General features: G+C 48.2%; 2 protein-coding genes across 4 annotated transcripts in view; one reads left to right on the plus strand and one right to left on the minus strand.

Moving 5' to 3' along the window:
- LOC147213614 (uncharacterized) overlaps window positions 1–11,334 on the plus strand; it is a 32,738-nt gene extending 21,404 nt beyond the window's left edge. For 2 of the 3 annotated variants that reach the window (XM_086143293.1, XM_086143295.1), the window contains 15 exons: window positions 271–303; window positions 402–1,913; window positions 3,112–3,218; window positions 3,300–3,358; window positions 3,440–3,579; window positions 3,663–3,875; window positions 4,711–4,920; window positions 5,003–5,155; window positions 5,238–5,416; window positions 5,654–5,818; window positions 5,902–7,281; window positions 7,392–7,433; window positions 9,066–9,125; window positions 9,215–9,275; window positions 9,391–11,334. In XM_086143293.1, the coding sequence (XP_085999419.1) occupies window positions 271–303; window positions 402–1,913; window positions 3,112–3,218; window positions 3,300–3,358; window positions 3,440–3,579; window positions 3,663–3,875; window positions 4,711–4,920; window positions 5,003–5,155; window positions 5,238–5,416; window positions 5,654–5,818; window positions 5,902–7,281; window positions 7,392–7,433; window positions 9,066–9,125; window positions 9,215–9,275; window positions 9,391–9,464 (4,388 nt within the window). In that variant the 3' untranslated portion in view covers window positions 9,465–11,334. The remainder of the gene's footprint in view (window positions 1–270; window positions 304–401; window positions 1,914–3,111; window positions 3,219–3,299; window positions 3,359–3,439; window positions 3,580–3,662; window positions 3,876–4,710; window positions 4,921–5,002; window positions 5,156–5,237; window positions 5,417–5,653; window positions 5,819–5,901; window positions 7,282–7,391; window positions 7,434–9,065; window positions 9,126–9,214; window positions 9,276–9,390) is intronic. The other variant, XM_086143294.1, reaches the window with a different exon arrangement.
- Window positions 11,335–13,324: 1,990 nt separating this feature from the next.
- LOC147213615 (trace amine-associated receptor 4-like) lies at window positions 13,325–14,311 on the minus strand. The gene has a single exon (XM_086143301.1). The coding sequence runs from the start codon at window positions 14,309–14,311 to the stop codon at window positions 13,325–13,327; it is 987 nt and encodes a 328-aa protein (XP_085999427.1).
- Between the last annotated feature and the right edge of the window lie 2,373 nt (window positions 14,312–16,684).

A 16,684-nucleotide genomic window follows, 5' to 3' on the forward strand; every position in this document is an offset into this window, starting at 1 on the left:
TCTACTCGCGTACAACCTTGAATCAGATTAATTGGGTTTGGAGCGTTGGTTTCTTTTGACCTCGATGACCTTCAAACACACTCTACAAAGAAGAAACGCTAACAGTGTTTACAAGAATCTTCCTGTACCTGTGAAAGAGTGTGAATTGATGAACTGATGCTCGGCTCTAAAATAACTCGTAGAAACACGGGTTCCATCAAGAACATGACCGAGGATCAGGAGTGGAATGTGAATATTAATGGACATTTTTCGTTTCGACGTGTCCTTCAGATTCATCGGCCGTTATCACGTCAGGGATGACAAGTAAGTACTTAAAATGACTTCACGCACAAAGCATTTATAAGCTGACATAAGTATGAGTATTTCAAGTCACTTTAACATTTAAACTGTGGTATTTGTAGGAAATAGATTGACAGGTCAACAAACCACATCAGAAGTTACCACGGCAACATCCACCACCTCCATCATGACTGCACCCACTTACAATTCTAAAGCCTCCCCCCAAACCAGCGCAGCCTCTTCCAGTATCCCAGCCACAGTTCTGTCAAATACAACAGTAAACCTCACGATGACCAGTACTGAGGATGCGGCTGACACCCCCACAGTGTCCCGCTCAAATGCACCTACAAGTAGCCCCACAGCCGGCCCCCAAGTTAGTTCCACCCCTTCGAGTACGCCCCCAACAGATACCGCCCCAACCTCCTACAGCACTGTCCCATCCTCAAATACACCTCCAATTAACAACCCAACTAGTACAACTTCTACTACATCAGCGTTTCCATCAAATACTACAGCAAACCTCACAATGATGAGTACCGAGGCTACTGCCGATACCACCGCCATCCACAGCTCACTCACATCCATATTGAATTCCACAGTCGCCCCCCATTTTAGTTCAACCTCTTCTAGTATCCCCCCAACAGTCCCAGCAGATACCAGCCAGACTTCCACACCAGATACCAGTCCAACCCCCAGCGCTGTCCCACCCTCCAATACACCTCCAATTAACAGAGCGACCTTCACCTCAACTCGTACGACTTCTGCTACCATTTCAACATTTCCATCGAACACTACTGAAACCTTTGCAACGACAAGAATCCGGGCAAGCAGTGCTGTAACCACTGCTCCCACCTCGACCACAGCTAGAATTAAAGACACAACCTCCATCACAGTGAATGCGACGTCCTCCAACTCCCCATCAGCTACTCCATCACAATATACCACAGTCCTTACACACATTAGTACCGAGGCTATACCTGATACAACCCCCACTGCCACCTTGACCACGCCCAGAAATAATATGACCCCATCCACCGCAAGTAACAAAGAATCCTCTGATTCCACATCAGGTGTGCCACCAAACAGTAGCGAGGCTCTCACAATGAATAACACGGAGGCTACAACTGGTCCAACCACTGTCCCCACCATGACCAGCCCTAGAGTTAACACAACAGTTACTAAATCCTTGTCTGGTACCCCTCCAGCAACCCTAATAACCACTCCAGAAGGTCATATCAGATCCACCCCTGCTACAGCCCTTGTGCCCACCACGACTACACCCACTGTTCAAAGCATTACCGGTAAAACTTTCTATACTACTCATCCTGTTTCCACGGCAAACACCAGTGTAACGTTCACAACCAAAAAGAGCTCGGAGACTAGCACTCGCAAAGTTACTGTCCTCACACGGACCAAACCTGGAGTTAAACCTGAAACCACCACAGAGTTATCTCATATTTCTTCAACAACCTCAGCAAATAGTGCAGGTAGCCAGAGAACAACTCGTACCCAAGCTACCAGAGCTACTGCCCCACACACTGAATCCACAGTTAAAATCCTCACCAGCACCATGGCTACAACTTTGAGGATTGTCCCCTCAAATACACCGTCAACAAGCACAGCAGCTGTGACAGGTACACCACATTGGGCAGCGCTTGGTGGTGCAGCACTGCAATGGGATTCGGGAGTTTCATGTCGCTCTGTGAGCAACAATGTCCTCTATCAAGAATGGTGTTCTTCGGGGGTTGATTATGGGCCCACTATTATTTCCTTTACACATGCTTCCCCCGGGACTGATTACTTCAAGCTGACCTGAGGCTAAATCTGCCTGGTAGATGTGTAGACACGGGCTCTCTAGTTGCTCTAGATCAACCCCTTTTCTATGTCACGGATGGGACTTTAAAGGTATCAGTATTTCTGTCTTCAATGATCTGGACCGTGACACACATCCTTCTCCCTTGATCACAGAATCCCAGCACCAGGAAAACCATTTCTGCAATTATGTGGCTGCTGGAATTGATCAAGCCTGTTGCAAGGAATCTTGGCATTTCTTTCTGAAACGGCTGTGAGCTATGGATATTGCGCCATGAATATCAGGCACCGTATATACAGTTTTAAATTTTGTGCCCTTGAAGCCTGGATTATTGCAACAGGCTTCTTTGTTAGCTGTTAGCGCTGAAATGAGTCTTCATCTTAGACACAGTGGCAGGAGACTGGAGATGGAAACTGAGCTTTTTTTATTTGCAGCTTTGTGTCAGGAAGGGTTTCAGTCAATGTGGCCATTCGTTCATTTGACAGTTTTCATTCATGAATAAATGAAAAGGTCACCTTTCGTGAGTAAAGTGGGTATGTGGAGTCACCAAGTCCTACCGGAATACAGAGTCTCCTCTTGTTCTGAGATGAGGATGAAGAGTGCCGTCATTGACGAGGAGATGGGACTTTACCCCCCAGGGAATCGACACAACAAGTTGCTTTCGTTTTTCTGGGTTCCTCTCGGTCTTCACCGGAAGGGAAAGCGGGTTCGGCAGCCGGTTCTTCTACGAACACCAACGCTTCACGTGTCGCATCGTGAACGAGGCGCGGCAGAGCTTCATGTCACAGCTCGTCCCGCCTACTTCGGTCAAACAGAAATAGTCAGGAAAGCGAAGTTAGGTAGCCACCTCAGAGGAGCCAGGCTAACACTTGAGATCACCTCACCCTGCTTCCAGTCTCCGTCCTCCACTCTGCCTCACTCTACTAATGTCTCTGTTTGCTCTGCTTTCGTGTCTCCTCGTATCCACCGCTGTCTTCTGGCCTCGTCAAAGCTCCTTGTGCTTTTTCTTCCAATACCAGGGTTTGATTGGGAATTGTCCATCAAGTTGGACATGGAGTTCAAACCAGGAATGAGCAACGCCTCCAGTCCAGTTTATAAGGATCTGGAGAGGAAGATCATCAAAGTGGTACGCCTGTCGTGAAACCTTCAGCGCGTCATGATGTTGACTCGGCTCAGCTGCGATTTCATTGGTCATCCCCTCTTGCAGCTGGACGAGCAGTACAGAAAGATCCGTGGCTTCATCAGAGTCTTCATTATTGGATTCAGGTAATCAAGACAAATAGCAGATCGATCGAAGAGGAAGTCCACGAGTCCCTTCACCGAATTCTTTCATGTTATTTCTCCCAGCCCAGGAAGTGTAATTACAAAGTTTGTCATTCAGACAACAGACAGGAACTCGGATGAAATAGTGGGGGTGAACAAACGGCTCCCCGAGGCCCTGCAGTCTGTGGCGCCCGTGATCGGGTCTGTAAATACAAGTTTCAGCAGTAAGTTCTTAAAACGAGCGTTTCATTCTTTTATTGGCTACCCGAGTTCCTTCGCTGCTGACGGAATGAAATCGTCTCCGTAGGTAAAATTCCATTGGAGCTCTCACCCTCCCTCACCTACACGGGGCAGACCATGACGCTGACCTGTGGGCCTCCCAACATCGACGTCGAAGAGATCCTCGGCTCCGAGTGGAGCTTCGATGAACAACGGATTCAAAGCAGCGAAAGATTCGAGATCATTTCTTCTGGAAAGACGTCCAGCCTCACCATTAGAAATGTCATCCCTGCTGACATGGGTACGTACAACTGTCATCATTCAACAAGAGCAACCGTAGAACTTAAAGAACTGATGAGAAGCTCCTTGGTGCAAGGCAGTCACTCCAACCGACGGTTGAAATGTCTTCTCCTTTTTGTAAACACAACATATTAGCTCCATCAAAAAAATGTTCAGCAGAAATACCTCCATGTCTGCGTGGACAAATACGTGCACTGACTATGTTCTGATAAGTATGGAATACTAACAATATTTACAGATGTTTTTTTGGATGGTCAGAGCTACACACACCACGCTGACATCTGTCTCCAAGACATGTAGTCCAAACATTCCTTTTCTGCCAGTTCACACTCGTGTGCTCGTTAGACTGCGGCTATAATTGACTGATCGCCGATCCGCTGGTACATATATATATGTATATATATATTTATATTACATCATATATGTATAGAGAGATAATGAAAACGTCGAAAAGTCAAATGGACAAAAGACCACCTGAAATGGCTGCCGTGTGTTGAGTTTGGCCTCGGTTCCCGAGACACGTGTCTGACATGATACATACGGCCCAAATCTGTGTGCGGTATGCTTGTATGTCAGAGACTCGCTGTGTGACTTTGTGACCGAGTGCTGCTTGGCCATGATATACTTTTCAGACAACAGCTGTACTTTTTGTTGATGTTTAGTGTGTTCGAGGCAAGAGATCCTTTGGATGCCAATCAGTTCAGTTGATACCAGAAAAATTGGGTTTGAAGTCCAGCGTCAAGCATATTGACCACCTGCAGACAGGGATTTTACCTGTGCCTTTAAAAATATCCCCTGCAGGAACCTTTTTTTTAATAAAAGTGTCTCGTTAACAGGACCTTATCAATGCATCCTTCTGGGAAACCTAACCAGTTTTGTCCAAGAAGGTACTGTGACAGGAGCCAACATCAAAAGGGCTCCCATTTTGCAAGTGCAAGGTAAAGTTAACATTCAGTGCAAGGCCGGAGTCAAACATCCTCTTCGCTGTTGCGTGCAGCCCGAGTATGAAGTCCAGTGGTTTAACGGCACAGCAAAGCTACTTTCGGGTGAGGACGAGTCACCGCCGCTGACGTCCCGACCCTGGTCAGGAACCGCACCGATGACGGAAGATCTGCTTTGTCCTCCCAGAAATCGAGCGCACCGAAGACATGTACTGCATCGTGTATGACTTTGTGCTCAGCTCGTGCGAAGGATCGGACATGCGGGCCCGAAGCTTCACCTGCAGGGTCGTCCGACCGGATTCTTTTCGAGCCACGTCGACGCTGAACATCTTTAACGCGAGTAGGAGCGGATTTTGAAGTCGCACGTGCGTGGGTTTCAGAGCTGGATGCCGTGGTCCAAATAGAAATTTCTCTTTCTTCAGATGCGACGTGTGCCGATGAGCACTTTGGGAAAGGACAAGAAGGTGACACGTCGACGATAGCCTGCGGTGAAGGCGAGGAGGGGAACCGGACGGCGGTCTGTCAGGCCGACGGAGAGTGGAAACTCACCGAGGATAAGTGCATCATTGTCAAACTGAAAGACCTATTGATTCAGTCAGAGGTGAGCGTGTGCGTGTGTGTGTGTGTGTGTGTGTGTGTGTGTGTGTGTTTGGTGTACGCCTGTGCCCACATGTATAACACACACTTCAGTTTTACTTCACAATAACGCCAATCAAATCTGAGCTCCTAGCCAGCGTTGGTCTTCGTTGGTGTCCCGGTCTACACGGTCTAACAAGGAATTCACATGGTCTCGGACAGAGATGGTCTTCATCGATGCGACGTCACCTTTCTGTTTCAGGATTTAGTTCGAGAAAAGGTCCCGGTATTTGTGCAGAATCTCACCGGTGTTGTCCAGGGAGACAAAGAGAAGGTTGTCAATTCGTCTGCCAGTATTTCGGCCATTGTTGAAATCCTGGGCACCGTCTCCAATATTTCCAGCAGCGTTAATGAAACTGTCATGCAGGTGAGGTCCATCCCGTGTGGAAAGCACATGTGGATTTTGAGTTGGGTACAGACCCTGAACAGGATGTATGTCTTTTTCTTCAGGATGTCCTGGAAACGGTCAATGTCATCATTGGAGGTGACGCAGCAGAATCCTGGGACATCCTGAACGGTAATCAAGCCCTCAATACAAGCTCGGAACTACTGGGCTCTTTGGAAACGCTGTCCGAGCGCTTGGACGGGGAGTTTTCCATCCAAACCCAACGGATCCTGCTCAACAGGACCACATTCAACGGTTCCTTCAAAGAAGACCTGTTCGGCGGTGTGACCATTGAAATTCCAACCACCGGCTTTGTCAACGTCAGTCTGACCACCATCGTCCTCCCCACGCTGAACAACGTGATGCCCCCCAGGAACAGCAGCGTCGACGACAATCGAACCGCCGAAGAGAACGTGATCAACGCAGCCGTTGTTCTCGTCAAAGTATCGGAGGATATTCCCGAGATCTCGTTACGTTACGACAAGTTGAACGACTCGCTGGTGCTGAACCCGCAGTGTGTCTTCTGGAACTTTACCCTCTCAGACAACTTCGGCGCCTGGGATGACCAGGGCTGTACGTTTGAGCCCGATGCAAAGAATGAGGTGACCTGCACCTGCCACCATCTCACCTCGTTCTCTGTCTTGATGTCACCGGACGTGCCTCCATCGATAAGAGAAGCTCTGGATGTCATCACGTACGTCGGCGTCGGGATATCTATGGGAAGCCTGGTTATATGTCTCATTATTGAAGGGTACGTGTGGAAAGCCATCACCAAGAACAGCACTGCCTTCATGCGTCACGTGGCCATCGTGAACACGGCCCTGTCTCTGCTGGTTGCAGACATTTGCTTCATTATTGGCGCCTCGATTGCAAAGAACTCCGCCGAAAACCCGGGCGAGAACCACAGAGTCCCGGTCGGACCGTGCAGCACAGCGACATTCTTCATGCACTTTTTCTACCTTGCTCTCTTCTTCTGGATGCTGGTGTCAGGGCTCCTGCTCTTTTACCGGACGGTCATGGTCTTCTCGCACATGTCCAAGTCAACCATGCTGGCCATTGGCTTCAGTTTAGGCTACGGGGGCCCGGTTATCATAGCTGCTCTCACTGTCGCTGTTACAGCGCAATCAGACGGGTACATCCAGAGATGCAACGCTTGTTGGCTGAACTGGACTGAGACCAAGGCTCTGCTGGCCTTTGTGATACCCGCACTGACCATAGTTTTCATCAACATTTTAATCATTTTTGTGGTCTTGCTCAAAATGGTGAGGAGGGGAGTGGGAGACGCAGTCCAAAGGGACGAAAGGCACACGGTGTTTGTTCTCGGGAGATGCGTGATCATTTTAACTCCTTTGTTTGGCCTCACGTGGTCTTTGGGAGTTGGAACGATGGTGTCATCGTCAAACAAAGGAGTCCACGTTGCCTTTGCCTTCTTCAATTCACTACAGGTAATGGAATTGGAATTTTGCTTTCATCGATCCAACAAATTCCATTTTCTGGACTGAAGAAAAGAGTCTGTTTGATGACCAAATAATGTGATGTCTTTGTTTCCCCTCAGGGTTTCTTCATCTTGCTGTTCGGGACACTCTTTGATTCGAGGGTAAGTTGACTCATTACATTACATTACAGTCATTTGGCAGATGCTTGTTTCCAAAGCGACTTACAAGAAGTTGTAAGTAAGACTCGGATGGTCTTCAGAAAATATCAGACGCAGGACAGTAAAGTTGGGAAAGTACAAGTTCATTCTCATCAACAATAGATGTTTGGATCCCAGTTGACCAGCTAGTTCCATCACTGGTGTTGGGGATTAGAGCTCATTTTACAGGGCAGGTTTTTAGTGTTGTACTTGCTATTTGCTCCTTGATACAATGATGTGAAACTCATATGCTGTTCGTGGAGGGGGAGACTAGAACTCTCCTTTGTTAGCGTCCCGGTCAGTCCACTGCTTCTTGGATGAAGATAGAGTCATTTAATCCGGCATCTCTTCTTGACTGATAAAATATTGCAGACCAAGCAGATAAAAGTGTGGAGAATCGGAAGGTCCACTTCCCATTCTGTCCATGTTCCACTGCTTTGTTCGTTTCTTTCTGTCCAAGTTAAGGATGAGGTGTCGTACTAATGTCGCTCAAAGGCTTGTGCTGAATCGGGTCTCTTAGTACATACATGGCCTGGTTTCCTCTCCAGCCAACCTTTTATTGCGAAGGGAAACCCTGTGACTCTTTGAATTCTCAGACAAACAGTCAATGACAAAGTTTTGAAACTTTCTGTACTCAGGCTCGCAAACAAGCAAACCTCTCTCTAGATAGAAACAAACAGGCCACTCATGCCACCAGTGCTGTGTCACGCTAACCCTGCCGGAGCTATGCAATGCTTCCCCTGCCAGTTCTGTGTCACGCTAACCCCGCCAGTCTCACCTCCTCTCTCATTTCTGACAGATTAGCCCCAAATCTCCATTTTCTTCGGCTCTTTTATCAGTGACACTCTAACGTCACTTGATCCATGATTTGGAAGTTAAAATTTCTTTGCTGTTATGATAAAAGAGGAGAAGGTACTTGCTAAATTTTTTACTCTGTTTATCAGACTATAAACTCCAGAATGATCCGTAGATTGTTTTGTCCAGGAAACAGTTCCAAATGGACTCAACTCAACTGGGCTTTTTCTGGGATTCCATCAGGGACAGAAAAAAAGTACCTGCTACCTGGTACTTCTTTAGCAGCGGGTAGCAAGCATGTTTTGAATCGCGACTCTGGTGAGGAACCAAGTGAGCTGAGTTGATCCGAAAACATGATGTCAACAGACTGCCGGCATCTGACCGGCCAGAGAATGTAGTCACTGAATGCGCTGCTTTGTAAAAGGAACAGCCCTGGCGTTAAAGAAAAGAAAAAAAAAAGCCTACCGAAGCCTGACATGTTAGCATGGCGGCCGCCTGTAGCCCCCGCTGGCTCTTCTCTGGCTTTGTGTGACAAGAAGACTGCGGCGAGGCGACCTTCGGCTCCACATCCTCGGCCGTCCGTGCGCTTGGAGTCACTTTGAACACCACGTCAGCAGTTTGATACCACCGTGTTGTGACGACCCTGTCAAACATGCGGGAGGTTCTACGAAATAACGGAGCACCACCCCAGCCACCGCTGGAGAGGTGTTGGAACTGTGTGGTGGAGAAGGGCCTCGAGGGTTCCTCTCCTGATTGAGGGTAATGGATTCTGAAGTTGACGTGAACTTCCTGTGCCTTCAGATCCGAGCTCTGCTATCAAGAGGGCCTCCGTCGACAAGCTCCGGTTCCAATCCGACAAGGGTGAGCTTCGAACCTCCGAACCAGTGTGTTTTAACTCACCTACCTCCTTCAGTTAGACATGTTTTAAACGTGTTCACGTGTTATTACAGAGTACCGCTACCCCCTCCTCAAGTGGATTAGACTTGTTCAACAGATTACGTGGAAGAAGATGTAAGTTTTGCTGTGTTTTTTTTACAATGATAGATTTATTATCCATCTATCTTTCGCTTGAATCTACAAACCGATTTCGAGTAGCTTTCTAAGCGACGGTGTGTTTGTCCTTCAGATGTCTATCGCATGTCGGAGGCTGCGACCTCCGGTAACCCCGGGGTCTCCTGGGAGTCCTACACGAGCACCTGAGAGGACGAGCTGCTGCTTCCTTCCCGTGCTCCTTGGACGATCTAATACTCCCCACGTTTCGGCTTCACCACTGAACAATTAGCTTTATCTCGTGTTTCACCATTGATGCGCCCGATGCTCAGAGCAGATCCGTGTGAATGTCTTTCCAAGTTGCCATGGAAACACTGAAGTACGACGTCACGACCGAGTGACACATCGGGACGTAAGATGTCGGAAGGAGCGGCGGGTTTGCGTCGATTCCTGTCAGACACGGCACCCAATCTGCCGGTGTCGCTTTACAGCGCCGGCGCTCATCTTCCATCCCTGACCAAGAGCAGAAGAACAGAAGAACAGAAGAACACGCCGAGGAGCTAACGCTCAGTAACAACCGGCCCGTGATACTCGAGAAAAACACACAACAAAAAGCTTCTTCGCAAACGAGTGAAGTGAACGCTGGCCTTTTTTTCAAGAGTGAAGAAGCGACTAGATTCTGAAAGCCTTCATCCTGTTCCTTGATGGTCCAACAGTTACAGCAGCTCCACACCTGGAGATCCCTCTGGGAAAGACCAAATACATCTCATTTGTAGCCCGCTAGCAGAAACTATGTGTATGTGTATGTATGTGTGTGTGTCTGTGTGTGTGTGTGTGTGTGTGTGTGTCTGTCTGTCTGTCTGTGTGTGTTTGTGTGTGTGTGTGTGTATATGTGTGTGTCTGTCAGTCTATCTGTGTGTATGTGTGTGTATATGTGTGTGTCTGTTTGTGTTTATATGTGTCTGTCTGTCTGTGTGTCTGTGTGTGTGTGTGTGTGTGTGTCTGTCTGTGTCTGTCTGTCTGTCTGTCCTGTGTGTAGGTGTGTGTCTGTCTGTGTGTGTGTGTGTGTGTGTGCGCGTGTGTGTGTGTGTGTATATGTGTATATGTGTGTGTCTGTCAGTCTGTCAGTCTGTCTGTGTGTGTGTGTGTGTATATGTGTGTGTCTGTCAGTCTGTCTGTGTGTGTGTGTGTGTGTATATGTGTGTGTCTGTCAGCTGACTTGTGTTCCCTCCTCGGTGGTGTGGGAACTTCCACTGACCCTCCATCTGTGCAGAGATAATGACTGGATTTACATTTGTAGATGAAGTCTTTTTAAAAAGGTAAAAGAAGGGAGAACATTGAGCTTCTCAGACCGACGGCGGACCTTCTCCCCGAGTCTGCCTGGGTTTCCTCCCACAGACCAAAAACTTGCTGCAGTTTCACTGGGAAAAAAAAATGGTAAAACGGCCCTGAATGATTGGGTGAATGTTGTGCCCGTGTGCACGTGGCCCAGCCGTGGACCGGAGGTCCGTCCAGGAGAGCAGGGTAAGCGTCAGAAGAACGATGGAGGTTCTTCTCCCGCCGGTAATATTGATCTATTATGACATTATCAGGATGAACTCAGCACTTTATGGAGAGGTTGGAGTTGGAGCTGGTGTCACCCAGGAAGAAAAGACCATCCTGTGTCTTCACAGGCCAGTGGAAATGTATCTTCAGCTTCTCTCATAGATTAAACAAAAAGTAGAAAATAAAATGCACATCCCCACCTGCATCAAACACAGAGGTCCGGTGAAGATCCTGGGTCGTAAGGCGTGAAGAAACCGCATGGATCTAAGCTGGCTGGAACCAAAGAGCAGGTGACGGGATGGTGACTCAGGTCTTCATGGACGGACGAGAAGAAGGTGGAGAAACGGGGCGATTTTGCACGAGCTTTACGAGTTACGGAGTCCGAATGTGATTACGGGTGTTTTTTCATATGCCGACGGACTGGAGCCGGATCTTCTTCAGTTCTTCTCGCTTCACCAGAATCAGTATGTTAAGAGTGCCTTGCTGATTGACTTCCATCCAATGTTTCCAGCAATAAAACACATTTTAGTCTCAGTGTTCTGGTCTCCTACTCTGGTCTAGTATTCTCAAGTTCAGGGTTCTGGTCTCCTACTCTGGTTGAGTTCTGTAAACGCATCTCTTTTTGCATCAAACATTGTCACTGTTGAACAATCTGGTCCTCTCAGGCTCGGCATCTTCTCAGAACTTCTGCCAAAGTTACTGTGACAAAATGATGCCAGTGTTTTCCCATTTCCTACATTTTCTACTTCAGGCAGCTGAGATGCCTTCATCGGGTGCTTGGTACCTCTACCTTGAGGCAGCTCGTTTTTGTGGACCACGTTGGACCTCGGTTGTCTCGTTCTGTGTGTGGATCTGGTCCTTGGACTCCCTCGTCCTCCTCAGAGCACACAGTCTGATGGTGCTGGACTTTGGAGGGGCTCTTGTTTGAAAGTCCTCTTACTGTACTTCATCTATCTGACACTCAGAAGACGAAGCGGCCCGTCGTACAGGACACGTGTTTCCTGACTGACGTGAGAAGACGTCGCGGTCGAGTCTGGAGCCCGCGGGGAGGAACCGGGCCGGCCTCTCTGAACCAGGGAGTATCCAGACTCTGGAGGCAACATGTTTCACTTGTTCCACATGTGTCGCTTGGATCTTGTTATCATCACGTTCTTCTTTGCAGGTTAATTATTGAACGGTGATTGACGTCCTGCCGGTTGCCAAGGTATTCGTAGCTGTCCTCAGCTTCTGGAAAGATGTCCCCTTGCAGCGTAACACTTCTTCGTCCAATTTAAGTGGACCGATACCGCCCTACACCTGCACCACACACTGGCTTCGGGAGGCGTATCCTCAAGGCGTCACCACTATCCGAATTTCCTCGACATCAGGTGGTTACCACTTCTGCTCCTCTTCTCTTACTCCTTGGAACTGATGGTAGAACAGACGACTTCAACCTTCTGGTTCCATCAAGAGATACAGTGTGGTCCACTCTCCTGCTGTGCTTTGCCATGGCTTGTTGCCTCTCTCTCTCTCCCTCCCTCCACCGCCAAATGATTTCTCTCTCTCTGTTTTCTCTTGTTCCTTCCCACCACCTTCTCTGTCTCTCTGCTCTCTCTCTCGCCGCCCCCACAAGATAAGATCATGAGAAAGTGAGACGGATCTTCATGTTGTTGACTCTCAGTGAGTCGGTTATCCAAAGATCACAGTTTGCTCATTGTCACAGATGACAGCCGATAGGAAGTGGAACCCAAAGGCGTATTTGGCTATGAATTCACCCACTGAATTAAAGAACTACACACACACACACACACACACACACACACACACACACACACACACACACACACACACACAACACAATGTAACTCCAAGTCAATCCCACTTGTATGAAATCATAGTGTCCACTCAGGAAGCAACACAGATTCATCTTGACTTGTTTTAAGGACATTACATCAAAGTTGGATCAGCCTGGAGTTTGTTTTTACACTTTAATTTTGAGTGTGATTCCTCATCCAGACCTCCATGGGTTGATACAATTGATTTCCATTGATCATTTTGGTGTGATTTTGTTGTCAGCACATTCAACTGTGTAAAGAGCAAAGTATTTCATAAGAATATTTCATTCATTTAGATCTAGGATGTGTTTTTTAAGTGTTCCCTTTATTTATTTTTTTTATACATATACACACATGTTTCTACCATATGACCATATTTCCTTCTTTATGGGTTTAAAAGTATAAAAGTCCCATTTACAGACATCCAGAGCTCGTATTGCACCGCAGCAGGAATGGAGGTGTGTGACGTTGCAAAACAAACACTGGAAGCTATTTTTTTTTCCCTTTTTTAGTTTTGTTTTTTATCATTTATTTATCTCCTATTCAGATGAAAAGGACAAAGCGTGTTCTGGACGAAGCACGTTTAATTGTCACGCGATTGTCCCGCAGGCGTCCCGTGAGCTTCGTCCTTTCATCCGTCGCCTGGCAACCGCATCGCCGACTGGGACAGACGAGAAACGGAAAGTGTCTTCTCGCCATCTGGTGAGCTCGTCAGAAGAACGTTAAATCGGCAGATCCGTCTCGGAACAGCCTTCCTGTCACGATCCTTCTAAAAGCGGACCTGAAGCAACTGTAGAAGAAGGCATAGATGAAGGGGTTGAGCGTGGAGTTGGACAGCGTGAGCCAGTTGAGGGTCTCGGTCATGGAGACGGCGGGCGGCCTGGAGAACAACGGCTGGAAGACCAGACACAGAAAGTACGGCATCAGGCACAGGAGGAAGACGCCCATGACTGTGGCCAGCGTTTTGGTGGCCTTCATCTCCATCTTGCTGACCGCTGGTCCAGACCTGCTGCTCTGGAGTCTGTGCACCTGCTTCTGGGCAACAAGAAAGATCTTCAGGTAGAGGCAGACCATAATAATGGTCGGCAGGTAAAAGGAGAACACGGGCCCCGTGGTGTTTGCCAGCACGGCGTCTACGGAGCACACGTCCTCACAGGTTGCCTGGCTGAAGCCTGCAATGATGATGCAGACTCCGATCAGAAGAGAGACGCCCCAACTGGCCAGGATCATGAGAGAAGACACTTGGACATTGACTTTGGTCTTGTAGGTCAGAGGGCGACACACGGCGTAGAACCTGTCGATGGAGATGCAGCACAGGTTCAGGATGGACGACGTGCACAGCGTGACGTCGAGGCCGTCTCGGATTTGACAGAACACGTCGCTGTGGTCCAGACACGAGGACACGGTGAAGACCATGCTGAAGGGAAAGACCAACACCCCCACCAGCAGGTCGGCGAAGGCCAGGGAGAGGATGAGGTAGTTTGTCGGCGTGTGGAGCTGCTTGAAGGTCAGGATAGAGACTATCACCAGAAGGTTCCCGCACGTGGTGACCACGGACAACAAGCCCAGGATGGTGTAGACCAGGACGCAGGAGATGGAAGGGGCGCTGGTGAACACGTAAGAAGCGTTCTGCATGCGGTAGCAGGGATGGAGGTGCGTCATCTCACCGGTCCAGTTGGAGGACGTCTCCGGTCCCATGGTTCCCAGGCTCTGAAAGGAAGATCCACCCTGGTGGAGATGTTCATCATAGTCACGACAGAGCAGTGATTTCCTGAGGAGAAAGTAACTGAGATGTGAACTTCTCTCTAGGTTTACCTTCTGAAGGCTCCTCACCAGGTCAGACGTCTCCTCAGCAGTGTCCCTCCTCCTCTGGGTCAGAACATTGGCTTTGGGACAATATTTATCTTCTCACAGCCACCGACCGTAATCAATTATCAGCCTGATCATCCAATCAGACGGTGGGGCATGAGGAGAAAAGATGATTGGATTCAAATGAGTGCGTTTGTGTGTGTGTGTGTCTGTGTGTGTGTGTGTGTGTGTGTGTGTGTGTGTGAGTGTGTGTGTGTGTGTGTGGGTGTGTGTGGGTGTGTATCTTTGCGTTTCCTCATGTTTTTCTCCCACAAAGGTTCCAAAGAATGAACGTTCTCCAGCCGAGATGAGCAGAACATCAGAGCACAGCTGCAGGATGACATTGTGAGGAACATCATGTCTGCTTTGGATCCCAGTCAAAGCTGGAACACACAGGTTTGACCTTTGGACCCCACATGGCGCACACACATGCACACACGCAAGCACACACACACACACACACACACACACACACACACACACCTAGAACAGAGGGTTCACAATGAATGGAGATCAGAAACCAGCTTGTCTTTGTGTAAAGTTTAATTGTACGGATTGAGAACTTATGAACAGCCGTTCTTCTTCATCAACCACCACCTTCATCCCCAACATGACCTCCTGCTGCTTCCAACCCGCATAGAGGAGTTAGTTTCAGAGATCGTACCATCTCCACCACCTCCCCTCCTCCTGCCTGCCAGGCACCACTGACAGCAGATAGGAAGTGGAGAGCAAAGATCTCCTTCTCCTTTGGTCTTTTCCCTTCAGGGTCTCCACAGCGAATCCACCTTCTCCATCTCACCCTGTTCTCTGGATCCTCCTCTCTCACACCAACTACCTTCATATCCTCTCTCATGAAGTCCATCCATCTTCTTATGGTTCTTCCTCGAGACCTCCAATTCCAGCATCCATCTACCAATATATCACTGTGTCTCTTCTGTCCAGGACCCAACCATCTCAGCTTGGCTTCTCTGACCTTCTCTCCAAAAAATCAAAACATCTAACATGTGCTGTTCCTCTGATGAACTCATTCCTGATCCTCTCCATACTGGTCACCCAAAAGAGAACCTCATCATCTTCATCTCTGCAACCTCCAGCTCTGCCTGCTGTCTTTTAGTCGTTGTCAGTGTTTGTAGATCATCTCACCACCATCTCCTCCAGCTTTCCTTTCCTTCTGGCTGATCTTCTTCTATCTCATAGAACCCCTGCAGTTTTCTCCACCCATTCAAACCTGCTTGAACCTGTTTCTTTACCTCTTTTCCACACTCTCCCACGCTCTGCACTTTATCTAGCAGCTATAGCCGCTATATTTAGATATGAATTCATTCTCCATTCATCTACTGTGTATGTGTAGAAGATGTGGCCTGAGGGTGGCACGGGCCGGTGTCTCCCCGAGCTGCTCCCAAGGAAGGTCCCAAGCCTGGATACATGCAGGGGGTTGTGTCAGGAAGGGCTTCTGGTGTCAAACCTTGGCCAAAAACAAAGATGTGAATCAGAGATGTTCATTCTTCATTTCAGAGATGAAGATGGTGAGGTTCTCTTTGGGAGTGACCAGGATGGAGAGGATCAGGAATGAGTCTATCAGAGGAACAGCACATGTTCGATGTTTTGGAGAGAAGGTCAGAGAAGCCAGACTGAGATGGTTGGGTCATGGACAGAGGAGGGATAGAGAATATATTGGTTGACGGATGCTGGAATTGGAGGTCTGGAGGAAGACCAAAGAGAAGATTTATGGACGTAGTGAGAGAAGATATGAAGGTAGTTGGTGTGAGAGAGGAGGATCCAGAGAATAGGGTTCGATGGAGAAGGTGGATTCACTGTGGAGGCCCCTCGAGGGAAAAGCCAAAGGGAGAAGAAGAAATATATATATACATGATGTAATGTAATGTAAAAATGAAGGAAAAAAAATGTTGAAATACATTCAGTACAAAGGGTGAACTTTTTTCAAACCACCTTCATGTTTATCATATTTTCTGTTGGATCTGTGTGGTGTGTGTGTGTGTGTGTGTGTCCATACTTGTTTGGTGTCATTTTTAAGAGATGTTTTCTTTCTATAGATGTTATGATGGCTCGGGTTTGGCAAATGGATGCGGTCCATCACGATACAGGAGCTTTTTCAAATTTGACATTTTTCTCTATCTGACGTGAAAAAGACAAAGCCGGTTCCAGATGAGACAACGTTCACTGTGACTTGGATCCCGATGGATCCCGATGGATCCTGATGCG

Source organism: Fistularia commersonii, chromosome 36 (genome assembly GCF_037954325.1).
Source record: "Fistularia commersonii isolate RoL2024-O1a breed Wild chromosome 36, RoL_Fcom_v1.0, whole genome shotgun sequence".
Classification (NCBI taxonomy): Eukaryota; Metazoa; Chordata; class Actinopteri; order Syngnathiformes; family Fistulariidae; genus Fistularia; species Fistularia commersonii.

What these genes read in the sequence shown, in the direction of transcription:
- LOC147213615 (XM_086143301.1), bottom strand. Translation starts at nt 14,311, where the DNA reads ATGGGACCGGAGACGTCCTCCAACTGGACCGGTGAGATGACGCACCTC.